The sequence below is a fragment of the Helianthus annuus genome, chromosome 11 (assembly GCF_002127325.2).
Source record: "Helianthus annuus cultivar XRQ/B chromosome 11, HanXRQr2.0-SUNRISE, whole genome shotgun sequence".
Taxonomy (NCBI): Eukaryota; Viridiplantae; Streptophyta; class Magnoliopsida; order Asterales; family Asteraceae; genus Helianthus; species Helianthus annuus.
In genome coordinates, this window is record NC_035443.2 from 39,233,939 (window position 1) to 39,259,449 (window position 25,511).

The following is a 25,511-nucleotide window of genomic DNA, read 5'->3' on the forward strand; positions in this document are numbered from 1 at the left end:
ACTTCACTTCGGCCGCCACTTTTGGCTAAAGACACGTGTCATTTGAGAGGATTAACAAATGCAACAAAACTGATTATGAAAGGACAGGGTAAAGTTACATAATTGCCCTTTCTTTTAGACTCATCTCACGTTACACGTCAATATTCAAGAGTGTCATTTTATGTGTTTGTTTATAAAATAGTTGGAATTCATTATAAAATGCGCATCTAAACGCCCCATAAAATGACGAACGAAATTAGAAAAAATCAAACGGTGAAGAGAACTTACAGTCATAATCCGCCCATCCAATCCGTTGACCACCCAAATCATAAACAATAATCTTGTCTTTAAGAATAAGGCCTACATCACCAAGTAAAACCAAAGATCAAAAAAGATGAAAAATTGTCAGAAATTCAAAGAGATTATAAATTTCAATGACTAATTAATTAATGATACCTCCTAAAATAGTAATTCCTTGATTTGGAATTGACTGAAAGCTGATGCACAACACCTCAGCCCCACCCCCACAAACACATTTTTTTGGTACAAATAAGTGAGTAAAGTGTTGTTAAACTACGACCTACTAGCAATGTATATAGAGAAGAATGAGAGAATAGAAGATGGATTTCTTATTGATGTGTAAGTATGAAATACAAAGCCTCTTTTTATAGGCTTGTACATTAACATAAGATTAAATACAAAAGATGAGTTAAGGATGTGGATAGTCACTCTTAATGATGTATTCATAACACTCCCCTTAACTATCCACATGATAAAAGAAAACAATGTATTATATGCTTGGTGGTGCTGCCTCGTTAAAAACCTTGCTAGGAAAACCTAGTGGGACAAAACCTCAGCTAAGGGAAAAAGAGTGCAACGCGCATTTTCTCCCCTGATACTTTTGGATCAGATATGTTGCCTCATTAAAAACCTTACTAAGAAAACCCAATGGGACAAAACTTAGTCAAAGGAAAAAGAGTGCAACTTGAATAAGTCTCCCCCTTATTTTAACATGTATCCTTTAAGTGACGTGTGTCCATCTTCCTTGAAAGTCGAATAAAGCCTTTGTAGCGAATGATTTGTCGCTTGATCCCTTAATGTGCAATCCTTTATGTTGAGCAATGTTGTATAATCTTCTAACGAGACTTTAGGTGCCTCTTTCCAAAAATTATCATATGTCCACGACTGTGTTTCGTTACATTCCTGCATCTACAAGACTAACCAAACTTGTTTTGATGGGTTAGTAACATATAATCAAATATCGTTTATACCTGAAATGTTTCTTTGAGCTCATTTCAATGTCTCTTCGCTTGACAAAGGTTATATCATGACAATAAGCTCAAGTGAAAGATATTATAACCATACATAGCTAGTAAAACATATTAATGCACTTATGCATTTAACGATGGTACTTCTAGAATGAGAATCTCTACTGTCACACCCCCAAAATCCACCTGCGGATAACGCCCGCTCCGAGGGCGTGACTGACCAGGATCCAGCCACCAATCATACTGAACAAGCATATAAGTAGTTATAAAAGTTTAACCATCACAATTGGTGTTTCAAAACAAACAAGTTAAGTTGCAAGCGGAAGCATAAGTTCAAAGTTATAACATAAGTTCCAAAAGTTTTCAAGTTTTAACATAACATGTAACAATCCCTGTCCCACAACGATCCTCCTCCATGCAAGCTCCAGCTCAGTACCTATGGTCCTGCAAAGCATGTAGTAACGAGTCAACAACTAGTTGAGTGAGTTCACGGGTGGGCGTTCGTTTTAGTTGTTTTCGAAAACAGTTTACTTTATCTGGCATCCTGCCGTGGGGGTTACCCCATAGTTTTAAAAACGTGACCAGTTCATTCCCAGTTACTCCGGCACTCCGGCCGTGGGGGCTACCCCATGTACATCATCTGGCTCTCCAGCCGTGGGGGCTACCCCATGTGTATACTAGACTCGTTACCGTATCGATTGCTGACTGTAGTCATGTTTATGTGCCCTGAAAACATCAATGTCTATCATCATTGACGTGCCCCAGATCCATTAGTTCACGCCCGTCCTCTGCGGCACGGTGTGAGGCTTGTCAGACCTAAATAGCGCTATCTAACTAATGACCCGCTCGCCATTGGCCCGGCGATTAGTCGATACAAAAAGGAGGGACTTCGTGATAGAGTTTTAGTCTAGTACGTTTATCCGTCCATCCGGACGAGGAATCACATTCCTGAACCACTGACGTCCTACCCGAGGTAGACGAGGAACCCACGTTCCTTAACCCCGTTCCCAACCCAGGGAATCCCATGCTTTGTAAAGGGTGTGAACTCACCTCGGTTTGCTCGGCAGTTAATCACAGAAAGTCAATCAAGTCGCAAGTATTCAATAACGTCCTATCACGGTTATCACGTATAATCAGAGTCGAACCAAGTAGTGCACAAATGTTCAGTACGTTTGGCAATCACGTATAATCAGTAACAGTTCACAGTTAACATTCAAACACAATCCACAGTCTAAGTGTAAGGCCCAAACAGTTGGGCTTGTGATAACAGGCCCAAGTAACACATCAACAGTAGCACATAAATTCGGCCCACTAACTTAGGCCCAAAAGTGAGTCGCAACCGGACTCGCAAGCATGGTCTCGAGTCATGCTGTGTGTTGATCATGGATGGTTGCGAGTCGCAACCGGTGTCGCAACCGTAGTCTCGGTTCATCATGCTAAGGTCTCGAGTCGCAACGGGACTCGTAACCTGTGGTTTCGGCTTGTCCTGTTATGGTTGCGAGTCGCAACCGCGTAGTCTCGAGTTGTAACGCTGTGGTTGCGAGTCGCAACGGGTGATTGCGAGTCGGTAAGCTGTCGTTGTCAAGTTCACGTGTTGATGCAGATATGGTCAGATTAATGGTACATTATAATCAGGCCCAAATCAGGAAACTACCAATAGCATTCCACTAACAGTTTTCCTAATCAGGTTACTAGTCAAAGATGGATCAAAATCACAAGGGTTTTCACATTCTTAACTATCATTCAAAGTGTTCTTCACATATTCAAACACATATTCAACAAGTTCATAACATATTAACCACTTATTCACCCAAAATCATGAACAACTATCAAGATACAATTTTACTAGCATGCATCCTACTTGACAAACATATTCATTAGCCGATTTTCTTAGTATAAACACCCAAACTTTTCGGATCTAATCCAAGTGCAACCAATATCATCATTCACCCTTTTTAACATACAATGAACCCATTTTCATCATCAAATATTTATGTATAGTTCAACTAATAACAAGAAACATTCATGAACCGATTTCTTTTCAAAACATTATGTATAACTCATCTTAACATATTGTCACATAATCTCATCTTACAAACATAACATGAACACACTAACATTCAACAAAGCATTAAGAACACTAACCGGTTATGGGTTTCGAGGGTGTGTGAAAAGCTTCCAACCGGGTGTGTGTGTGAGCCGATCCAAGTCCAAAGATCCAAGAATGATGGAGTGTGTTTGTGTTCTAGAGTTTAGGTGAGAGAGAGAAGTAGGAGAGTGTGTGTTGTAATGTTCAACAAAATGGTAACACTAACTAAGGTAGTGTATTTATAGTCAAAGTTCCAAGTGTGTGCACCCTATGGGTTTCGGCTAAGGGTTTTCGGCCCAATGGCCCAACCGGCCAAAGGCCCAAACCGGCCTAATGGTTATGGTTCACTCGAGACCACATGGTCTCGAGTCGGGTCCTTGTTGTTTCGTGTCGGGTTCTCGGTTCACAATAACACACATACATATATACATACAATGCACACAAAACAAAGCACATAAAAGTTCACGTTATCATTAAGTTTAATCATTCAACTAATCACATAACGTACAAGTATATCGCATCAAGACACAACGAAGGTTCTAGGTTTCGGGTTGTCACATCATCCCCAAGTTGAAAGAAATTTCGTCCCGAAATTTGACGGCACTCACTGAGGAAGCTAGTTAGGTTGCAAGGTTTTCCCGGTTATCCTGGGGTGTCACATCCACCCCCCGTTGATCTGGAATTTCGTCCCGAAATTCCGTAGCTTCAGCCTCAGTAGCGTTTGTACTGTTCTCAAACAGTTGGGGATACTTTTGTTTCATCCGATCTTCGCGCTCCCAGGTAAACTCTGGGCCGCGACGTGAGTTCCAACGAACTCGAACAAGAGGTATTCTAGTGTTCTTGAGGACCTTAACATCCCGGTCCGTGATCTCGACAGGTTCTTCGACGAATTTCAACTGTTCGTCGATCGTAAGTTCCTTCAGAGGAACTACGTGCGTCTCATCTGACAGACACTTCTTCAGATTCGACACATGGAAAACGTTGTGAACTGCACCGAGTTCTGTTGGTAATTTCAGTCGGTAGGCCACCTTGCCTATTTTCTCAAGAATCTCAAAAGGTCCAACGTACCGTGGGTTGAGTTTTCCTCGTTTACCAAAACGAACCACACCCTTCCAGGGTGAAACTTTGAGTAATACCCGCTCCCCAACCTGGAGCTCAAGTGGTTTCCTGCCCTTATCGGCGTATGCCTTCTGACGGTCACGAGCGGCCGCCATGCGTTGTCGTATTTGAGCAATCCGCTCAGTAGTGTCTACCACATGTTCTGGACCAGTGATCTGACTATCCCCCACCTCTGCCCAACAGAGGGGTGACCGGCATTTACGTCCGTACAATGCCTCAAACGGAGCAGCTTTAATGCTGGTGTGGTAGCTGTTATTATACGAGAATTCCACGAGTGGCAGATGCCTTTCCCAGCTGTTGCCAAAGTCGATTACACATGCACGAAGCATGTCTTCTAAGGTCTGAATAGTTCGCTCGGACTGCCCGTCCGTCTGTGGGTGATACGCTGTGCTCATATCTAGACGTGAGCCAAAAGACTTGTGCATTGCCTGCCACAGTTCCGAAGTAAAACGTGCATCTCGATCAGAGATAATAGAAGTGGGCACCCCGTGCCTCGAAACAACTTCCTTGAGGTATATTTCCGCCAGAGTGGAGAACTTATCCGTCTCCTTGATTGCCAAGAAATGTGCGGATTTCGTGAGTCGATCCACGATCACCCAGATAGTATCGTTTCCGCGCTGGGATCTAGGTAGGCCAGTAACGAAATCCATGGAAATTTGCTCCCATTTCCATTGTGGTATCTCTGGTTGCTGAAGTAGGCCTGAAGGTTTCTGATATTCTGTCTTGACTCGCGCACAAGTCAAACACTTGCTGACGTAAGTTGCTATGTGGGCCTTCATGCTAGGCCACCAATACGTAGTTTTAATATCGTGGTACATCTTGTCCGAACCAGGGTGTACCGAGTAGCGAGATTTGTGCGCTTCATCCATCACAAGTTCCCGTAAATCGCCATAGTGCGGGACCCAAATGCGTCCTGTTACATAATAAGCACCGTCTTCCTTCTGTTCTAAGCGTTGCCTTGACCCGCGTAGAGCTTCTGCTCTAACGTTCTCTGGTTTCAGTGCTTCTATCTGAGCAGCTCGTATTTGCGAAGGTAGATTAGAATGGATCGTGAGTTGTAAAGCTCTTACACGCTTAGGCGTAGTGTCCTTTCGACTCAGGGCGTCCGCCACTACATTGGCCTTGCCCGGGTGATACCTGATAGAGCACTCGTAATCATTCAGCAGCTCGACCCATCGTCGCTGCCGCATATTCAGTTCCTTCTGTTTGAATATGTGTTCTAAACTTCTGTGGTCGGTGTAGATGGCGCACTTGGTTCCGTAAAGGTAATGCCGCCATAACTTAAGTGCGAAAACAACCGCTCCCAGCTCTAAATCATGTGTCGTGTAGTTCTTCTCGTGAACTTTAAGTTGTCGTGAGGCGTAAGCTATGACTTTATCTCGTTGCATCAATACACAACCAAGACCTTGAATTGATGCATCACAGTAAACCACAAAATCGTCTGTGCCTTCTGGCAGTGAAAGGATAGGTGCACTGCAAAGTCTATCCTTTAGATGCTGAAAAGCTAACTCTTGTGCATTTCCCCAATGATAAACAACGCCTTTCTGCGTTAGTAAGGTGAGAGGCTGCGCGATCTTAGAAAAATCCTTAATGAATCTCCTGTAATATCCTGCCAATCCCAAAAATTGGCGAATTTCCTTTGGTGTGCGAGGCGCAGGCCAGTTCTTAATAGATTCCACTTTGGATGGATCAACGTGAATCCCATCCTTGTTCACCACATGCCCTAGGAAATGGACTTCACGAAGCCAGAAGTCGCATTTCGAGAATTTTGCGTAAAGCTGTTCCTTCCGAAGGAGTTCCAAAATAAGTCGTAGATGCTGTTCGTGCTCTTCTTTACTCTTAGAATAGATCAGGATGTCGTCGATGAAGACTATAACAAACTTGTCCAGGTACGGTTTGCACACTCGATTCATCAAATCCATAAAAACTGCCGGTGCGTTCGTCAGCCCAAACGGCATGACCAGAAACTCATAGTGCCCATATCGAGTCCTAAAAGCCGTCTTAGAGACATCCTCTTCCCGAACTCTCAGCTGGTGATATCCCGATCTCAAATCGATCTTCGAATAGTAGCTCGACCCCTGCAACTGGTCGAACAAGTCGTCAATACGCGGTAGAGGATAACGATTCTTCACAGTCACCTTGTTGAGTTCGCGATAGTCGATACACATTCTGAAGGTACCATCCTTCTTTTTCACAAATAACACTGGAGCTCCCCAAGGCGATGAGCTAGGACGAATAAAACCCTTATCCAAGAGTTCTTGTAGTTGCGTGGAGAGTTCTTCCAACTCTGATGGCGCTAAACGATAAGGTGCACGGGCTACAGGCGCGGCTCCAGGAGCTAAATCAATCTGAAACTCGACTTGGCGATGGGGCGGAAGACCAGGTAATTCCTCAGGGAATACCTCAGGATAGTCGCGTACAACGGGAAAATCTTCTAACTTCTTCTCCTTTTCTGTGGTATCAGTAACTAAAGCCAAAATCGCAGTGTGGCCCTTTCGTAAGCATTTCTGAGCCTTAAGAAGAGAGATGATGTTCTCAACAGCACTTCTCTTGTCGCCACGAATCATGAGAGGTTCACTACCTAAACCAGGAATACGAACGATCTTCTCGTTGCAAAGAATCTCTGCTCGGTGTTGGGATAACCAATCCATCCCAATGACAACGTCGAAACTACCCAAGACAATAGGAATAAGATCGATAGCGAAGGTCTGGTTAGCGAGAATAAGCTGACAACCCTTGACTACGTGTGAGGCTTCCAAACTCTTACCATTAGCTAGCTCTACGGTGTGCTTGTCGCTCAGGGGTGTAGGAATACGCTTAAGCATCTTACTAACTTCTAGTGACACATAGCTAGTATCGGCACCCGAATCAAATAAGACTGTAACATAAAAGTCGTCGAGAAGGAACTTACCCGTCACCACGTTGGGATCATTCCTTGCTTCACCTTGACCAATCACGAACACACGTCCCCTAGCACCATTGTTGTTGTTGTTCCCATTGTTACCATTCCCCTGATTGTTGTTGTTCTGGTTCAGTTGGGGACAATCCTTCTTGAAATGACCTTCAGCTCCACACTGAAAGCACCCTTTGTTGTTACCCTGCTGCTGTCGCTGGTTCTGCTGAGGTTGCTGACGATTCTGATTGATGGGATATGCGCTCCTGCAATCCTTTGCAACATGACCAGGCTTGTTGCATCGATGACAGTTGCCCCTGGTGCATGGCCCACTGTGGTGTAGGTTGCAGCGATTGCACTTGGGGTGATTCCCCTTGTATCCACCATGACTTTGACCACCAGACGACTGCTGACTGGGGCTCTTGTGATCGTCCGTCTTTCTCTGCTGAGACTGAGTTTGCACTGAAGTTGAACCCCTGCTTGAAGTTCCATCCCATTTCCGTTTATCCCCACTAGAAGTACCAGAAGTAGTTGCAGCACCTATACGCTTCGGTAACTTGTTCTGCTCCACCGCTTGGTCAGTGAGACGGTGAGCCAACTGTACAACCTGCTGGATAGTAGTCAACCTCGCTGAAGTCACATGGCTTTGGATCTCTGGCACCAAGCCCTTGAGATAGAGTTCAATTCGCTTGTAGGGAGGATCCACCATAGTAGGACACAACAAAGCAAGCTCATGCGATCTCTTAGTGTATGCCTCAATTTCTGACCCCGACATCTTAAGATTGTAGAACTCATCTTCCAGTTTGTGAATGTCGTCACGACTGCAGTATTCCTCCCTGATCATTTCCTTGAAAGTTTCCCATGGGGTGGCGTTGGCAGCAACCAACCCTAACATCTGCACCTGAGCATTCCACCACGTGAGGGCCAAACCCTCGAGAGTACCAGTAGCATACTTCACCCTGCGCGCTTCAGGGCATTCGCACATTTCGAACACAGACTCCAGTTTCTCAAACCAGTGTAGGAGACCTACTGCTCCTTCAGTGCCGCTAAAAGTCGTGGGTCGACAGTCCATAAAGGTCTTAAAAGTGCACACCGGTGCCTGACCTAAGGTAGGTGAAAGAAAAGACAGAGTTTAACACAAAGGTTGGTTCACGAGAGTAGGATCCAAATGATCCTAGAACAATTTCGGACTGCAGGATATACCTCCTGCGTGTGCAGCTGCGAGCGCTGCGGCAACTCGCTCGTTGATCAAAGCCGTCAACTGGGCTTGTGTCATGTTAACGCGTCCAGACATGTTTCTTCATAATAAAAGCAATACGTGTGAGAGAGGTTCGCGAAAGCACGATAGTAGGACAGAGTAAGCACGCACGTGTTCAAACAACAGTAGCTATACTAATCAAGCATACCATGAGCAGTGTACTACGCAACTAACAAGTAGGCAATATACATACATCATATTACCTAGAACGTCGAGCCTTGCATGAGGATCGAAGTGTCGTTGTGGACCGTCGAGCGCTATACCGGTTATAGTCTGGTTTTAACAAAAACGTTTCTCCTTTATTAAAACCAAGTTCACTATAACCAATGGCTCTGATACCAATCTGTCACACCCCCAAAATCCACCTGCGGATAACGCCCGCTCCGAGGGCGTGACTGACCAGGATCCAGCCACCAATCATACTGAACAAGCATATAAGTAGTTATAAAAGTTTAACCATCACAATTGGTGTTTCAAAACAAACAAGTTAAGTTGCAAGCGGAAGCATAAGTTCAAAGTTATAACATAAGTTCCAAAAGTTTTCAAGTTTTAACATAACATGTAACAATCCCTGTCCCACAACGATCCTCCTCCATGCAAGCTCCAGCTCAGTACCTATGGTCCTGCAAAGCATGTAGTAACGAGTCAACAACTAGTTGAGTGAGTTCACGGGTGGGCGTTCGTTTTAGTTGTTTTCGAAAACAGTTTACTTTATCTGGCATCCTGCCGTGGGGGTTACCCCATAGTTTTAAAAACGTGACCAGTTCATTCCCAGTTACTCCGGCACTCCGGCCGTGGGGGCTACCCCATGTACATCATCTGGCTCTCCAGCCGTGGGGGCTACCCCATGTGTATACTAGACTCGTTACCGTATCGATTGCTGACTGTAGTCATGTTTATGTGCCCTGAAAACATCAATGTCTATCATCATTGACGTGCCCCAGATCCATTAGTTCACGCCCGTCCTCTGCGGCACGGTGTGAGGCTTGTCAGACCTAAATAGCGCTATCTAACTAATGACCCGCTCGCCATTGGCCCGGCGATTAGTCGATACAAAAAGGAGGGACTTCGTGATAGAGTTTTAGTCTAGTACGTTTATCCGTCCATCCGGACGAGGAATCACATTCCTGAACCACTGACGTCCTACCCGAGGTAGACGAGGAACCCACGTTCCTTAACCCCGTTCCCAACCCAGGGAATCCCATGCTTTGTAAAGGGTGTGAACTCACCTCGGTTTGCTCGGCAGTTAATCACAGAAAGTCAATCAAGTCGCAAGTATTCAATAACGTCCTATCACGGTTATCACGTATAATCAGAGTCGAACCAAGTAGTGCACAAATGTTCAGTACGTTTGGCAATCACGTATAATCAGTAACAGTTCACAGTTAACATTCAAACACAATCCACAGTCTAAGTGTAAGGCCCAAACAGTTGGGCTTGTGATAACAGGCCCAAGTAACACATCAACAGTAGCACATAAATTCGGCCCACTAACTTAGGCCCAAAAGTGAGTCGCAACCGGACTCGCAAGCATGGTCTCGAGTCATGCTGTGTGTTGATCATGGATGGTTGCGAGTCGCAACCGGTGTCGCAACCGTAGTCTCGGTTCATCATGCTAAGGTCTCGAGTCGCAACGGGACTCGTAACCTGTGGTTTCGGCTTGTCCTGTTATGGTTGCGAGTCGCAACCGCGTAGTCTCGAGTTGTAACGCTGTGGTTGCGAGTCGCAACGGGTGATTGCGAGTCGGTAAGCTGTCGTTGTCAAGTTCACGTGTTGATGCAGATATGGTCAGATTAATGGTACATTATAATCAGGCCCAAATCAGGAAACTACCAATAGCATTCCACTAACAGTTTTCCTAATCAGGTTACTAGTCAAAGATGGATCAAAATCACAAGGGTTTTCACATTCTTAACTATCATTCAAAGTGTTCTTCACATATTCAAACACATATTCAACAAGTTCATAACATATTAACCACTTATTCACCCAAAATCATGAACAACTATCAAGATACAATTTTACTAGCATGCATCCTACTTGACAAACATATTCATTAGCCGATTTTCTTAGTATAAACACCCAAACTTTTCGGATCTAATCCAAGTGCAACCAATATCATCATTCACCCTTTTTAACATACAATGAACCCATTTTCATCATCAAATATTTATGTATAGTTCAACTAATAACAAGAAACATTCATGAACCGATTTCTTTTCAAAACATTATGTATAACTCATCTTAACATATTGTCACATAATCTCATCTTACAAACATAACATGAACACACTAACATTCAACAAAGCATTAAGAACACTAACCGGTTATGGGTTTCGAGGGTGTGTGAAAAGCTTCCAACCGGGTGTGTGTGTGAGCCGATCCAAGTCCAAAGATCCAAGAATGATGGAGTGTGTTTGTGTTCTAGAGTTTAGGTGAGAGAGAGAAGTAGGAGAGTGTGTGTTGTAATGTTCAACAAAATGGTAACACTAACTACGGTAGTGTATTTATAGTCAAAGTTCCAAGTGTGTGCACCCTATGGGTTTCGGCTAAGGGTTTTCGGCCCAATGGCCCAACCGGCCAAAGGCCCAAACCGGCCTAATGGTTATGGTTCACTCGAGACCACATGGTCTCGAGTCGGGTCCTTGTTGTTTCGTGTCGGGTTCTCGGTTCACAATAACACACATACATATATACATACAATGCACACAAAACAAAGCACATAAAAGTTCACGTTATCATTAAGTTTAATCATTCAACTAATCACATAACGTACAAGTATATCGCATCAAGACACAACGAAGGTTCTAGGTTTCGGGTTGTCACATCTACTTTGATAGGAGATGATAATAGGCATTTCTTATAACAAATGACTTAACAACCTTTAACATACATTAAGGTTTAACTATGCTTATACTAAAATATCCAAACATCATCTTCTAGATGTACTTGGGGGATTGGTAAAATATAATTACATATATACTCGAACTGTAGTTCGAGTAATAATTAGACCGTGCCAAGGTCATTCAAAAATTCTCCTTCTAAAAGCTCGACAATTTCTCTCGATGATGCCTGGACATCATCACTTAAACTGCGATTATAGTGAACTTTTAAAAGTAGAACGTCGATAAAACATGGCTAATTTAATGAAACTTATATCCCTCTTTATGCAAATATCTCGAGTTGTATAACACTCGATCTAACTATTTTAGTCCATACATATTCTATGAACTTGATATAGTACGTTCTTGAGGTATTAACATCATTAATACTTCTAGCATTATCAATCCATGAGGGAATTCTTTCTATCTTATCCAAATATGCATGTGCTTTCACTCTTTAGAAGTTTTGCTACATAAATTTGCCCATTTAACACATTGATATCTATATCATATGTAGAAATGCCATGAACACTTGCTTTTATCTCCAAAACTCATATTGTACCATGCGTGTACACTATTTATTGAGATATCACAATCACTGGGTACAAGTTTTCTATGTATGTTTCTTGGTGCACAAGTATTACATCGTTAAGATGTTTCAACTAACCTTTTAAGCACTCACTTGCTTTAGAAAGTCATCAGGAGTTCCAGTTATATCCAACATGTAAAATAATCATAACCTATTCAAATACGAATATGCATAAATGATCACATTGTTCTCAAGAACTTACTTTACATGACCTACATAACTGAATCCTCCGGGACTTTCATGTAAACTTTCAGTATCAAGTGATACATAACGTTCATAAGATGAATATCAATTCTCTCTTTATATTACCAGACTAATAAAGTATTGGAAAGTCAATGCATCCACCACTAGAGAAAACGTCTCCTTATAATCAATCATAGGTCTTTGCGAAAATTATTGTGCCACCAATTTTTCCTTATATCACTCAATTTGATTTTCACATAATTCGCATAAAAGACCCGTTTATGTCCAACATATTTTACAACTTCAGTTGTATGTACTGTTGGTCCAGATACTTTCCATGTCATTAGAAAATTCAGCTTTGTCTTATTTGTGTCTTTCCATTTTGGGCAATCATTTCTTAATATTCATTCACAGGTAGATCTTAAATCTTGATCCTCATCATTTAATCATTTTAAGCGCTACATTATATTTAAAAGTATAACGACGTCGATTTTTATTTAGATTCCATACATATCTTAGACATGATACAACTTATCGAGATCTCTTTATTTCAGGTACCTGAGGTTCTTCTTGAACCATCATGTCTATTATCTCTTCAGGAGATCTTATTACTATAACCTCGACTTGACCATCTTAATTAGTTGCTCCAATTTTCGAGGGATTTTATTATTGGAATCAACTAGTCTACCACGCTTTAGCGTGCAATAGACTCATTACAAAAATATGTGGTTGTCCTCTTGGGACACAAATATAACTAGAGCATAAGCAGTTGATTATGTGACTTACTTAGTCACTCTATTTAGGTCAGTGAACTTGTCTTGTAATTTGTTCTTTAATATTGGTAAATGAATTATACATTTATACTTTAAACTTGTAGTTCATAGTTTATAGTCTGAGGATCAAGATGACATGATAATTCATGTCACTTTTCACTTTCCAACTGCTTGTTATCTCCCCCTAATGTTGGGAACATTCATTCACTAAAGTGAAAACCAATGAGCCACAAACGAATTTCTCACTAATGGCTTTAAGTATTTAATCATAGACGATTATTTATACCCAACATATTCTCAAACTTTTTAGAAGTCCTATCTTTGTGCGGGGTGGTGGATGAGTTTCAATATATGTCGCACAACCAAAATCTTTGATGGGACATCTTTGGTTCCTAACCAAAAACCAACTGTATGGGGAGAACTATAATTTATTGGCTAGATGTGAATTGATGGTACTATATATAAAATTACATGTACCTAAATGAACTTTTGTTTCTCTCATGATTATTGGCTTTGTAACCAATAGTAGACGTTAAGTGATCACAGTAACACTTATTCCAATGATCATTAATAACTTAGGAATCAAATTCACTATTATCAAATAAATATACTAATCTGGATTAATATGCTTGCTATCACATTAGCTAAGCCACAATCACATATGCTTCAGGTTGTGGATTTGATAACCATTTAGACGATGCATCGATTTTAAAACATTAAATGGTATCATGTTTGTATATTTATTTCCGTTATCATTTCCAGAATATTTAGGGATTCACAACCTACTTTTGTTGATCAATACTTAACTTCACTTGAGAGCAAACATGACATGTATAATTATCAAGACGATTCTTCTATTTCTTCAATACTTTTCACATCATCATTAATGACTCAGTGTGGTCTAACCGGTCATGCCAACTAACTAAATAATTATGATCCATAAACTTTTGGATTATGATCGCATATGTATTACTTGTATGTAATACAAAATATAAGGTATGAGAGAATGCATTATAACTTCAAAGTTTAAACCATCATGTTATATGGTCATTCCTTAGTTTGCCACTTTTGGTGGTCGATCTCAATATTAAAATGGTTGTCAACATGAGGATTATTACAATTTCCTCAGTTACCATGATCATGACCTTTATAACGATCATTGTATAGTCATTGCACTATTAACATGGTTGATCTTATCACATGATCATCATAACAATTTCCTCAATTACCACCATCACGAACTTTACACCAAATATTATATCATCACATTTTATTCAAGGAATAGATTATGTTGGTGCATGCATCTGTCGACTTCGTCTTGTATCGAGTCTAGAGTAGAATAGGTTAGATCAGGGCACGAGAATCAAGAAATTGTATATAGGTGTGATTCCGCTCCAAATGACATCTTGTCATTTGGAGCGAAACCTCATTAGCCTGATTCCGCCCGAAACCCCTATGATCTGATTTCGCCCGAAAGTGTAACACTTAATTTTGCTCCAGATGTGATTTCGCTCATACATGTTGGAGCGAAATCAGCTCAACTATAAATAGCATGTCATTAGGAGCGAAATCTAGTTGTTGTCTGAGTCATTGTCTTCCGGTGAGCCACGAAGTGCTGTCGAAGTGTTGTCAGGACTGTAAACGTCATCAGAATCAATAGAATCAACATTTAAAGTGAATACTTGCTGAATTGAACCTGATTTGTCTGTTTCCGCCGTTCAAATCAGGAAAAGTTCTTCTGACAGACTCAATTGGGTCCAAAACACGATCCTACATGTGGTATCAGAGCTAAGGAGGAAGAGCTCTTGCTAATTCAGCCGAAATTTCTGTTTTTCTACACCTTCTACACTGTCTTTTACAATTTGACCGGGAAAAAGTTGTCGAATTGATCTGATTTTTGGACATGTTGCTCGGAATCAGTATCTAACAAAGCCTTGAAAGTTTCATCAACAAATTCGAATTAAAACTTGAAATATTTGTGATTTCGCTTGAAACGTGTTCGAGAAAGGATGACGTCATATATGATTTCGCTCGAAATTATAGTTTGATTTCGCTCTAAAATGTAATTCCACTCCAAAGTTATTCTGATTTCGCTCTAGGATAATTTCTGATTTCGCTCCTATTGAACTGGTTAATTCCGCTCCTGATCGATTAGTGATTTCGCTCAAATCACTTGTTGTTTTCGCTCCAATCAGTGATCATACTTATATTGCTGATTTCGCTCGAACCAAGACTGTTTGTGTGAAATTCTGAAATCTGAAGAATGGACGAAGAATTCTACAACGCATTCGCTACTCCGGTTACCCCGATCACTATTGCACAGAACACAATGCTAGAAAACGAAAGGGGAACTATGCAAAAACCACCCAAGCTCATGAACATTGAAGAATATAAGGGTTGGGAAGGTCGTTTCGAAAACTGGGTACAAGCTAATTACCTAGACGCTTGGGAGTGTGTTGAGACAAAGTATGTGAGACCGACAAATGATGATGAGGAAATTATTCCTCTTAAAGATCTGAGTGCTGAAAACAGAAAGAAATACAAAGACGAGAAGATGATGTTGAATCTGCTACAAGCTGTAAAGGAGGACATTATGATCTTGTTGCAACACAACGGAAGTTCTTATTCAATTTGGAAAGCGTTGCGATCAAAGTTTGTTGGTAGTCAGGAGATGGTCAAGAATAATAAATCACTTCTGAAGAAAGAGTTTGATTTGTTTCGTTGGTTGAAAAATGAAAGCACAAAGCAAATTATTGAAAGATATTGCAATCTTTTAGCCAACATGAGAAGATTAAGCATCGAAAAAGATAATGAAGAGTTAATTGAAAAACTTGCAGATGCGTTACCACACGAGACTTGGGGAACATATCTGATGATGCTTAGAAACAAGAAAGGATTCAACACGCTCACATTGAGTAAATTCATTGAGAAGCTGGAAGCTCAAGAGATGGAGCAACGAAAGATTATTCGAATGAAAGATTTCGATGGTGAACAGGATATTAGATTGTACTACAAAGCAGGGGTGAATGAGAAATCCAAAAATTTATCTCCAAAAGTGGAAACTGCTTACAATGCAAAAAATTCAACCGGAAGTTCATCAAAAGGATCAAGCAGCAACACAAGTTTCTCATCATTTCCATCATTTGATCCAAACATTTCAGCAACAAAGAAAGGAAGAAAACTTCAGTTCAATATTGTTTTAAATCTTGAGAATGATCAAGATTATTCAGATGAAGTTGCTAAAAATCAAATGTCTTTATTGGGAATGGTTTTAGAATCTTACAGTTGTTTTGTTGCAGGTCGTATCGGGAATCCAATGCTAACAAAGGAGGATTACGACCAGATAGATGTTGAAGAGATGGAGCTGATGGACATAAAATGGTGTTTGGCCAGCGTGTTAAGAAAAGCTGAGAAATTCAAACAGATCACGGGGAGAGATGATCTTCGTGAAGCAAATGTTTCTACTTTAGGTTTTGACAAATCTAAAGTCACTTGTTTTCGTTGCAGGGAGAAAGGTCACTTCAAGAGGGAGTGCACTAACCGCGAAGCAAGTGGAGCTCAGAATCCTTTCAACAACAACAATGATTACTACCGAAAAGCCATCTACCATCAAGTTGCTCAACAACCATCTCAACAACATCAACATCAAGCTCAAACTGCACATGGAAGAAATGTGATTGAAGATTCTGGAAAGAGAGCTTGTGTGCTTAATCAAGATGAAAAGAAGCCATTCAACTGGGATAAATATGTCTCAGCAGATGGAAAAGCTTGTTTGATCGATCAAGATGATGAAAAGCTACCCGAGGGTTTTAGCTGGGAGAATTTCACTTGGGATGATTATATTCCAGATCAAGCCACAGCCCATACAGCTCACAAAGCTTTTGTTGCAAGAATTGAAGAAGATAGTGATGATGATGGAACTGAGTATTATGCACGAAGAATGGCAGAACATCTGAAGATGATGGCTGAAAGCGATAGTGAAGATGAGAAAGCAAAGAAGAAAAAGAAAAAGGTAAAGACACCGGTGAGCAGTGATGATGAAGCTCCGGTGGTCTGACAAAAAGTGAAAGAAGTTCTAAAGTTCGAGATTAATGAAGACGCCATTGCAAAGAAGAGTCCAGTGATTTGTGAAAATTGTGAAGCTGTAAAGAAACAAAACAATTCTTTGATTCACAATATGAACAGATTAAAGGAATCATATGATATGCTCAACAAAGCGATGAACATGTACAATGATACTAGTGAAGAGCAAGCAACTGCAATGAAGACACTTCAGGGAGCGTCTATGATCAAACAAAAAGTTGTGAACAATTACATCGAGAAGTGTGCTGCTCTTGAACAGAAGCTTGAGCTTCAAAGAATCGAAACTGAAAGAGTTAAGCGTTTATTGAAAAGTTACTCATGTACTTCTTATGTCATTGACAGGATATATCCCACTGTTGAAGGTATGAAGGCATGGGAAGAAGATGAAGTAAGTGAAGAAAAAGATGCTGGAAAAGAGACTCCTAAGAAGAAGATAGAAAAGAAGAGTGACACGAAGAAGAAAAAGATGCTAGAAAAGAGACTCCTGAGAAGAAGATAGAAAAGAAGAGTGACACGAAGAAAAAGACTGACAAGAAGAATTCTGGTAAGAAATAAGGTGTCAGTTACAACAAGTGTCCACCCCCGCTGGAAAATGGATATCTGGCTAGAAAACCAAATGATGAAAGAGTCAAAAAGGCAACAAATTTACAGTGGGAGTCGGAGTCGTCAGTCAATCTACCAGATAGTATTGATGTCGTGTTTACATCGTCTGACACTGATCAACAATCTCAATTGATGAAGAAAGTAGTGGATCATGTGTTAGATAACGATGAGACAGAGGAGTCAAAGTCAGAGTCTAGTTCAGAGTCAAAGTCTGAGTCAAGCACTCTGGGTCAAACAGAAAAACAGGGCAAAATAGTTTCAAAATTGAACTGATAAAAAAGGTTTTCAAACTAACAGAAATTAATATTTCTGAAATAAAAGATTTACATCTTAATGAAAAACCTAAAAAATACACCTCAAGAGTTCAACAGAGATTACACAAGAAAAAAGGTTACAGTTCTGGTTCTGGTTTCCAAAAGAAATCAAATCATAACGGTAATTTCAAAAAGAAAGGTTTAGGTTTTTCTCCAACAGAAAAACAGAAAAATGAAAAATATATTCGTGATTTTAACTCCAAGATGAAATTTGTTCAGGAACATCATCTGAAGAAGAAGAAAAGAAAGCTTTCTGGAGGCAGTCAAACAATGAGTTCCTTGCAAAAAAGCAAGATGAAATGAAGAAGATGACTGAGCAGAAGAAAGATACGAGAACCTGTTTCCAATGCAACAAAGTTGGACATATTGCCAGGGAGTGTTCTAAGGCAATACAATCAAAACAGGGAGTATCTCGTAAACTCAAAGAGAAAGTGGTTGAGTTTGAACCACCGATTGATAGAACTAAACTGTTTAAAAATTCTATTTTTGAAATTGGTGAATGTTCGAACAAGTTTTATCAGAAGAAAGCTAAATCTGACAACCAGAAATGGGTTGTTAAGAAAGCTGTTGAAAGCTCTAGCGATGATTCTGATAGGTCAAAATCAGATGAGCCACAAGTTGTTTCAAAAAGTGAAGCTATTTTAAAAGATGAAAAATCAGTTACGATTGTGAATGATGAGGATTTTCCATCACTTCGGGCTGAAAATTATAAGAAGAAAATTGGTAAAGTTGAAATTTCTAACCAATTTTATTCTGATAAACAGGATTTTGATGCTGAGAAAGTCTTTAACCCCAAGGTAAAGCATATCTTTGGTAAGATGATTGACCGAAAAGTCAAAGGGGTTAAAGAATTTTGTGAGAAGAAGAGAGGAGGTAAGAAACCGAGTGATGGTGACTCGGTGACACCCAAGGCTGGTCAGGCTTGGGTGGATATTTTCTTTGAATATAAAAACCTGACTTGCCGGAGCTCCCAGGTTGGTAAGAGTGGAGCATGAATCGGCATCTTTCTTGAGAAATTTTATTCGGTAATGTCATCGTACAAACGGTAAAAAGGTTTGTTTGTGTTTATTTTACAAGTGGTAAGAAGATTTGATTGTGCATAATTGCATATGGTAAATCAAGGACATTAATTTGTACTTGCATTTTCCTACTAGTGGTTGAAAGACAATATGATGAACCACATCCCCGAACCTATTATTGATATACCTACAAGTGGTAAAATCAATCAAACTTATTTTCCGGAAAAACCATTTTGACTAAAACAAACTTAAGTGTTTTGAAATCTAAATGGGAAAATAGTTTGTTGATAGGGGAAGTTCTGATTGTTTTTGCCAAGTGAATGGCGAATTGATGCGATTTGATATCGGTTGTCATGTTCTTGTACAGTTTGTTTTCAAATTTCTTTATGTATTTGCATTTTAGGGGGAGTAGAAAATTTCAGAAAATCCAAAAACATTAGAAAATTTGAAAAAGCCATAAACATGATAAAATGAAAAATGAGTTTTTGTTGCATAAAAGAGGAAATGATAGTACATTAGTGGACTGTCACAACATGCTAAAGAAATGTAAAGTTAAAATGTGATAAACAATCTCACTGCGGATGTGTCAGTAGGTTTTTACACATTTAATAGATTGTGATGAGATATAAATCTGAAAATTCAAACTTGCTTATTCTGTGGGTAACAACTTCTTGGATATATAGGTAACCCCTAAAATCTTGTTTGAAAGGTCCCTTATTCTGAGATACTAGGTCTTTATGCTCAGTGATATCTGGGGTATTATCCCGGGACTTCTGCTGTATAGAAATACTGACCTAGTCCCCGGATAATACTTTCCGCAAATGCTTGAAACACAGCATCGCCCTCAGCAAGTTGATGAAACAATAGAATTGATAGTCACTGCTGTTGTAACAAAAGATCCTCTAAAGGGGACACACCAAAAGTCGAAGCCGTCATCTCTCTGCGTATACGGAAGTATCGACCTGAGCTCTCACGACCCTCGCAATTTAACCCCTTTACAGATATCATATGTGGTATATTCAAGTAGTGGGACACAAGGATAAGTTTAGGTATCTAAAACATTAATATCGTATCTCGGATCAGTTGAACTTTGTGTGAAAATTTAAGTGGATCAGTATACTGACAATCTAAGTGAATTGTTTAGAACTTAATATGAAATGAAGCTTAACGGTGTTAGTCATATGTCTTAAAAACTGATATGATCCTCTTGCATGAACTCACAAAAATATTGTTTGTAAATATTTCATTTATGCATTTATATTCTTTCAAAAAATTCAAAAAGATTTTAGTGTATTTTAGCATAAATTTTGAAAAATACGAAAAGATTTTTGACAACTGGTGTTGAAAAGCTAATTTTCAAAATTCCAAGTGCTAAACTTGATGAACTGGTCTGGGAGTGTTGAATGTGAAAGATTTAAAGTTAAAATTTTACATGTGGTTATCAAAAATTTAAATATACTTCTCCTGCAACTGGTTAATCAGAATCTAAATGATAGATCAGGTTGTGATAGGATCTACAAGTAGTGTCCGAATGCTTAAATGTTTACCATAAAACTTATGTGTTGGGTAGAGTTTTATGCAGGTTGAATTAGAGCTGGATTTATCGATCCTAAGAAAGATTCAAGAATCAACATTTGAGGGAGAGTGAATGTTGGTGCTGATGAATTTAAATATGTCAACATCTAAGAGAAAAAGTTTGTTGAAGACAAAGTTGAAGAAGCAGTGAAAGCCAGTGCTGATCATGGAACTGCATTTGCGCAATAGAGATTGAAAAGAGAAGATAGAGATTGAGGATGCTTACAGCGTCAAATATTTCAAAGAGAAACCCAGAAGACTGATCAAGACTGAAGATGCGAAGTCATGACACTGTCAAAGACTCGACACGTGCGACTCGTCAACATCTGAGGGGAGTCTGTTGGTGCATGCATCTGTCGACTTCGTCTTGTATCGAGTCTAGAGTAGAATAGGTTAGATCAGGGCACGAGAATCAAGAAATTGTATATAGGTGTGATTCCGCTCCAAATGACATCTTGTCATTTGGAGCGAAACCTCATTAGCCTGATTCCGCCCGAAACCCCTATGATCTGATTTCGCCCAAAAGTGTAACACTTGCTTTCGCTCCAGATGTGATTTCGCTCATACATGTTGGAGCGAAATCAGCTCAACTATAAATAGCATGTCATTAGGAGCGAAATCTAGTTGTTGTCTGAGTAATTGTCTTCCGGTGAGCCACGAAGTGCTGCCGAAGTGTTGTCAGGACTGTAAACGTCATCAGAATCAATAGAATCAACATTTAAAGTGAATACTTGCTGAATTGAACCTGCTTTTTCTGTTTCCACCGTTCAAATCAGGAAAAGTTCTTCCGACAGACTCAATTGGGTCCGAAACACGATCCTACAGATTATACTCATACAACATTAATGGTGGCATCATTACAATTTTCTTAGTTATGTATATGATCATAACCTTTGAATTGATCATTATATCATCACATTCACATCAGGGAATGGATTAGAACCACATAACTTTCATGCTTGTTGTTTCAAACTTTATATATATATATATATATATATTCTTTAACAATATTGGTACTTCAACAGAATATATGATATTTGACGATGGAAATTGTTTTGCTCAATGGATTATGATATATATTTTTCTCATCACATGATATAAATCGAGATATAGTTATATAACCGAGACATTTATACTCATCGGTTTAAAATTTTACAAGTTTCGATAAACTGATAATAAGCTTTGAGAAGTTAGACACTCCAGGTGTCTTTTTATATAAACCTTGACCACAATTTAATCGTTTTTATAGCTTGTCATATACCACAACCCTGGTCACTTTTATGTCCCCTTCCAAATTTATAACATTGAAACATAATATATACATTAGATTATACAATGCATGACTATATAGCATATCACCAAATTAATAGGTTATGATACAACCTTATGAAATAAGATTTTTTCATCACTTGTAAGAAATATATAATTTTTTTTATTTAATATAGCATCTAAATAAATCAAAGCATATAAAAGACACATAAAATTGCATAGTGATAAGCCTATTATTATAGGTCATGCTTTAATTTATCGACATCATGTGCGTTAGTTTTCAAATTAGTGGTGTTCCATAAAGGAAAAAGTTGATATATGATGAGAGCCACAATAAAAGCATACATCTTGAATAATAGTAAGATAACATTTATAAAGAAAGATGAGTAAATGAATATATGATTATTTACTACTAAAATATAGCTATAATTTGTCATCAAACTGATTAAAAATTATATGATAACATGTCATGTAATGTCATATAAAGCACCAAATTTCTTATTCTTATATATCAAATAAGAACACTATAAACATACGCTTATCGTATTGTATTTCTAGTTAAATTGTTACGAACAATCACATTAAAATTTATATGTCAAATACAAGTATTACACATCAGAAGTGAATATACATGAACATATTAAATACTAAACAGACTTTTTCATAGTATAATAATTTGTCAACTATTGTATACTACAAATTCATCTCCATCAAACGTTATTATGAAATACAATCAATGCATACATAACATATTATCTAAACATTATAAACTATAAAGCCAATAAGTAAGAGATATAATCTGGGTATAATTTCGTATTGCAATTTTAAAATCATCATCTCTTAAATTAAATTGTATATCACCTAATATATAAAAAATAGTATTATTGTGACTATCCATGTTCCTAACTCCATATCATTTAGTGTTATGAATATTGTGACTATCCTTGTTCATAACTCCATATCATTTAAGATTGTAACTAAATGGATATTAAAGATTATTTAATGTAATAAGAATTAATAAAATTTCTAAAGTTAATGATATTAATAAGAATGAATTAAAATAAATAAAGAATGAATTAAACTGTATGATGGGAAAAATGATATTTAATGATTTTAATTTCTAAGTATTAACCAACATGATGGGAAAAATGATATTTAATGATTTTAATTTTTTTAAGCATTAACCAACATCATATATATTAATATCGTTTAAAGTCTTCTTTAATTTCTTAAGAATACAATTGGTTTATGCATAAACGTATAACCAAATATTTAATTATATAACATCACTAAATTCATTTAAATTATAAACTATACAAAATGAAAATCTAGTACATACACCATTTATATATTACCACCAATACAAGCATATATACCTAATACAATTTCACTATTTAGTCCATAAATATTGAGTTCCATACTTTGTGATATTGAATTTAATTGTTTTTCATGAGTTCTAAAAACACATATAATATTCTCTAGATTGCAAATTAACTGCCTCAAATCAAAATAATTCAACAATTTTATTTACAACTTAACAGGGTTAATAAAGAAGCACAAATATATGATCAGGGTGGCTTAAGGAATATGCATATGAGCATCACTAGATTGTAAGAGTCCTAAACAACATATATTATAATTAAATTAACTAATTAAATGATAAGCCAACCAATTTAGAATAATAGAAAGGATCATTTGTAAAAGATAAAAAATAAAATAAATGTACATAATATCGTCGTCAACGAAAACTAAAGTTATTCGTATTAGAAAAAGATGAATTAGCCAATTGTAACGTCATAATTATGACGTAACATCTAAAACCCGATGAATACCAACATGCTAATTTATATGATAACTTCTAAAATCAATTGAAACAAAATATATAGACAGAGTTCAATTATAAGCCTATATCCTAGAATTTATAGTAATGATCAGTTTTAAGTTTATAAATTTATATTAATATTAATAAGTTCAATTATAAAAAGATTGTATCATCATCATCAAATCATCATCAAATATAGTATGAAATAATCTTACGAAACATCATACCTTTATTAGTAGATACTGCATATCCTACTTTGTCAGTAGTGGCTACGCATCTATCGTTTCCAACTTTCTATCGTATAGGAAACCCATCTTTCATCTTTTCGGATAATTATTTGGCCGCTTTCTCAACGTACGAGATTGATTTAGGTTGGAAAATAATGCACATCAAAGGCGAGGAAAAGGGACTAACGGTGGCAAAACACATAGAGCACTTTCGTGCTGATAACGTGTCGTGAAACAACGACCTACTAGCAATGTATATAGAGAAGAATGAGAGAATGGAAGATGGATTTCTTATTGATGTGTAAGTATGAAATACAAAGCCTCTATTTATAGGCTTGCACATTAACATAATATTAAATGCAAAAAAGGAGTTAAGGATGTGGAGAGTCACTCTTAATTATGTATTCATAACATAAAGATCATAGTCAATTAACATGGTTTCATATAGCATACCACAAAATTTTGCTGAATAAGGTAGTCCTGAGGTCTTAAATGCATTGAAGCATCGCCCGCAAAGTTGAAGCTTACAGGCGGGAATACATCGGAGACACTGAAAATAACATTAAAAGCTTCTTATCAAAGTACCAAAAAAGAAATATAGCATACTGCAATGCAACCCTGAATTTAAAGACTTTACATTTTAGTAGAATAGAATATGTTCATGATAATATTGTCTTTTGTCTAGACAGAGTAGTGGTGGTAAACATAAACAAAATATAGCGGCTTAACTTATTTAGTTTTAACTCTTTTTTTTTCTTTCTAAAATTACTCATTTCAATTCAAGCTAATTTTAGTCGGAACCAGTTTTTACTCAGCCAAATTAATACTTTTCCAAAAGGCTTTTTTGACCCGAACCCGCTTTGACCCATTACCTGACCTGCCCATTTTACCAGGCTTAAGAAATAGTGACATATGATAGTAATAAATTTGTATATGTTCTTGCTAGGATATCGTTATAAGATACTTCATAACATAACACATTAAAAATTGATAATATTAGTGATCTTATACAATTATAAGCTGATTTATTGGTTAAACGATCATATTATATAGCTAATATTAACAAGTATGAAAGAAAAACCTGGAGGTAATTATATAACCCTTATTTTTCTTTGAAATAAGCGGCTGTACAGACTGTGAAACCGCCTGTGTGATCTGCAGAAATAAGAGTGATACCAACATTATGGTTGACCATTAGTCAAAACCCAAAAACCGATAATGACGACAAAAAGAAGGGATTTTGTAAATGAAAACCAACAATATACAGGTCCTTTGCAACCTCTATAACAGATAAATAAGGCAATCTCACAAAATTTTGACACCTATTATACTCACAGCATCCACAAACGGGTTAAGAGCATCTTCAGCAATGTAGCAATGCATGACAGAGTTGTTCCTGAATCAACAATGGTTCCACTTCCACCTTGGTTGTCTGATATCGCAAAAGTCGATGGGTCAATGGACAACGTTGACCATTGATAGAAATACTCTGCAGATTTATATTATAGCGTGGCCTGAAAACATGCAATTTATACTATTAGAACTATTTGGAATAAATCATAACCT

At 38.2% G+C, this 25,511-nt stretch overlaps 1 protein-coding gene across 1 annotated transcript in view; it reads right to left on the minus strand.

The window, feature by feature from the left end:
• Positions 1-235: 235 nt before the first annotated feature.
• The window catches only part of LOC110888091 (aspartic proteinase-like protein 2), a 35,222-nt gene continuing 9,946 nt past the window's right edge, over positions 236-25,511 (minus strand). The window contains 7 exon segments of the mRNA XM_035979858.1: positions 236-339; positions 436-503; positions 24,400-24,495; positions 25,027-25,100; positions 25,281-25,319; positions 25,322-25,413; positions 25,416-25,459. Coding sequence (XP_035835751.1) covers positions 236-339; positions 436-503; positions 24,400-24,495; positions 25,027-25,100; positions 25,281-25,319; positions 25,322-25,413; positions 25,416-25,459 — 517 coding nt within the window.